This window comes from Myotis davidii, unplaced genomic scaffold (genome assembly GCF_000327345.1).
Source record: "Myotis davidii unplaced genomic scaffold, ASM32734v1 scaffold663, whole genome shotgun sequence".
Lineage (NCBI taxonomy): Eukaryota > Metazoa > Chordata > Mammalia > Chiroptera > Vespertilionidae > Myotis > Myotis davidii.
Genome location: NW_006295816.1, coordinates 1,037,742 through 1,040,968, shown reverse-complemented (window position 1 = coordinate 1,040,968; position 3,227 = coordinate 1,037,742). Strand labels below are relative to the sequence as shown.

Here is a 3,227-nt window from a genome sequence, read left to right as displayed (position 1 = left end):
GTGACTCGCTGTCTCGCAGGGGTGGAGCACCGGCAGCTGCTGGACCTCGCCCAGAAGCACTTCAGCGGCATCTCTGGGACGTACGCCGAGGATGCTGTGCCCACGCTCGCTCCGTGCCGCTTCACTGGCAGTCAGGTAGGCTGCCTGGTGGGCAGGGCCATGCTCTCGCCCGGGCCCCCGGGAGGAGGGACCCTCATGCACACGGAGATGCCTCAGCAGGTGGGAAGGGCCCGGGGCTGCCTCACAAGCACACGCTCACACTTGCGCCCCCTCAGCCTCCTGGCACCCTTGGTCACCTGGGCCGGCGGGCGTCCCTCAGTCTTGTCGTGCCCGTTTCAGATTTCCCACCGTGACGATGCCCTGCCTTTGGCCCATGTGGCCATTGCCGTGGAGGGGCCTGGCTGGGCCAACCCGGACAACGTGGCCCTCCAAGTGGCCAACGCCATGATCGGCCACTATGACTGCACGTACGGCGGCGGCGTGGTGAGTACCGGTGGGCGTGGGGCCTGGTCTCGGAGAAGAGGGTCTGGGACAGGCTGCACGGCCCTGTGGGGGCAGGTGTGGCCGCAGTGGGAGTGCCGCTGACCGCCTTGGCCCGCAGCACCTGTCCAGCCCGCTGGCTTCTGTCGCCGTGGCCAACAAGCTGTGCCAGAGCTTCCAGGCCTTCAACATCTGCTACGCGGAGACGGGCCTGCTGGGCGCGCACTTTGTCTGCGACCGCATGAGCATCGACGACATGGTGTTCTTCCTGCAAGGCCAGTGGTGAGTGCAGTGCTGGGTGGGGGCCTGGGAGCAGGAGGGGGGCTGAGCAGCTGCCTCCTGCACGCCCCTACTGGGGATCGACTCTACAACCTAGGCTTGTGCCCTTGACCGGCAGCAAACCCGCACCCCGCAGTCCGCAGGCCACGCTCCGTCCACAGAGCCACACCAGCCAGGGCTCTTCTTTATTTCTTGCTTTGAGAGAAAGATGCCAATCATGTTGTTCCGCTTATTTATATAATTGCTGGTGGGTATTGTTTGTTCTCCTCTGAGGATGTGTTTTTATTGATTTTAGAGAGAAACATGGATAAGAGAAATGGCGATCGGTTGCCTCCTGCGTGTTCCCTGATTGGGAATCAGACCCACAACCTTGATGTATCGGGACGAAGCTCTAACCGACCGAGCTGCCCGGCCAGAGCTGTGCAGACATTCACACACACACACTCACACACACACACTCACACATACACACTCACACACACGCACACACACGCACGCACACACACGCACTCACACACACTCACACACACACAAACACACACGCACACGCACGCACACACATGCACACGCACACACACATGCACACACACATGCACACACACGCATGCACACACACACACGCACACACACACAGGTTTTCCTCCCACTGTCCCTCCGCTTTTGAAAGTTTGCCACTTCACTATTACTAAAGTCTTTACATTAGTCTCACACATACACTCACGCACACAATCACACACACTCACACACACTCACACACACACATACACACACACACACACACACACACACAGGACAGGCCACTGCACAGTCATATGCATGGTGGGAGGAGTAGGTGGTGGCAGGGTTACCTGACGCAGGTGTGAGCTTACCTGGGCCTGCCTGTTGGTACGGGGACGGGTGCTGTAAGGCCAGACTGCTAAGGGCGCTCTGGGTTCAGGACACTCGCTTGGGCCCGCCCTTCCTCCCTGGCCCCTGGCTGTCTCCACGCTGTTGCCGTGACGCTGTGGCCTCAGCGCAGAGCCGGCTTAGTGCTGGAGGCACAGATCCTGGGCCCTGCACCCCCGTGCTCCTTGCCGAAGGCACTGCTTCTGCTGCGACTTCGGTCTGCGGAGCTGGGGGTCCTGGGCGCTCAGGCGGCTCCTGACGGTGCTGCTGGTGTCTGGCTCAGGGAACAAAGAACCGGCCTGGCAATGCCTTGGAGAAGGAGGTGGAGAGCATGGGCGCCCATCTGAGCGCCTACACCACCCGGGAGCACACGGCTTACTACATCAAGGCGCTGTCCCAGGACCTGCCGAAAGGTAGCGCCTCGGGTGGAGGGCGGAAAGGGCCCCCAGAGGTGCAGGGACTGGCACCAGGAGCCCCTGGCCTGGCCGCAGAACGGGGCTGCCCTGGAGTGTGGCCTGGCCACAGGGCAGCCGGGGGCCAGGCCTGGGCGGTGTGCTGCTGTGGTCTCCAGTGGCCCACCCGTGCCCACACTGTCCTTCCCCAGCTGTGGAGCTGCTGGCGGACGTCGTGCAGAACTGCAGCCTGGAGGACTCGCAGATCGAGAAGGAGCGGGACGTGATCCTGCGGGAGCTGCAGGAGAGCGACGCGTCCCTGCGAGATGTGGCCTTCGACTACCTGCACGCCACGGCCTTCCAGGGCACGCCTCTCGCCCAGCCCGTGGAGGGGCCCAGCGACAACGTCAGGTGGGAGCCGGCTGGGCCTGTGGCGGACGTCGCTACCCCTCTGGCCTGGCTGCCTGCCTGTGCGGCCGTGTGCCTCTTCTGTTCCCGTGTGCTCTCTGCTGGAATCCGGCCTCGATTGCAGGATGTTTCCTGCCCTGACAGCCCGAGGGAGGGAGTGTGTGGGTGCCCCGTCTGGGCTTCTGTCCTGTGGTGTGAGAGCTCTGTGCTGCCCTGCGAGCCCACAGGGTCAGCTTGCCCTCCTCACAGAGGCCTCTGAGCCTGTCCTGAGGTCAGGTGTGAGTTGGGCCAGGCAAGGGCTGCCCTCTGGGCCCCGGAGGGGTGGGGGGCAGGGATGGGGAAGGGATCGAGCAGTGAGAAGCCATCTCCTTGGCTGCTCCTCAGGCCCCTTTTGTGTGACCCAAATCACGGAGTTGGGGGAGGCTCTGAGCCCTGGGCCGTGTGTCTTGCAGGAAGCTGTCTCGTGCGGACCTGACGGAGTTCCTCGGCCAGCATTACAAGGCCCCTCGCATGGTGCTGGCGGCGGCGGGAGGTGAGTGCTGAGCTCGGCCAAGCCCTTTGGCGGTGGTGGGTCTGCCCGGCCTTGGTCACCAGGGCCCAGGTCTCCTGTTCTGAACGGAGGTCATCTTCCACTCCTGGGGACCCCATCGTCCTCCCCGCCCCCCAGGGGAGCAGCCTCCGTCCGTCTTGAGGTGGAGTAGGGCTCTGCCTGGGCCGCCACATGGTGCCGCGCTGCCTCAGCCCCACCTGGTCTCGGAGGCCCATCCGGAGGCTGGTGGGAGA

General features: G+C 63.6%; 1 protein-coding gene across 1 annotated transcript in view; it reads left to right on the top strand.

The window, feature by feature from the left end:
- LOC102762753 (cytochrome b-c1 complex subunit 1, mitochondrial) overlaps nt 1–3,227 on the top strand; it is a 23,693-nt gene that overhangs the window by 16,294 nt on the left and 4,172 nt on the right. The window contains exons 4-6 of the mRNA XM_015568267.1: nt 4–135; nt 340–483; nt 602–763. Coding sequence (XP_015423753.1) covers nt 4–135; nt 340–483; nt 602–763 — 438 coding nt within the window. The remainder of the gene's footprint in view (nt 1–3; nt 136–339; nt 484–601; nt 764–3,227) is intronic.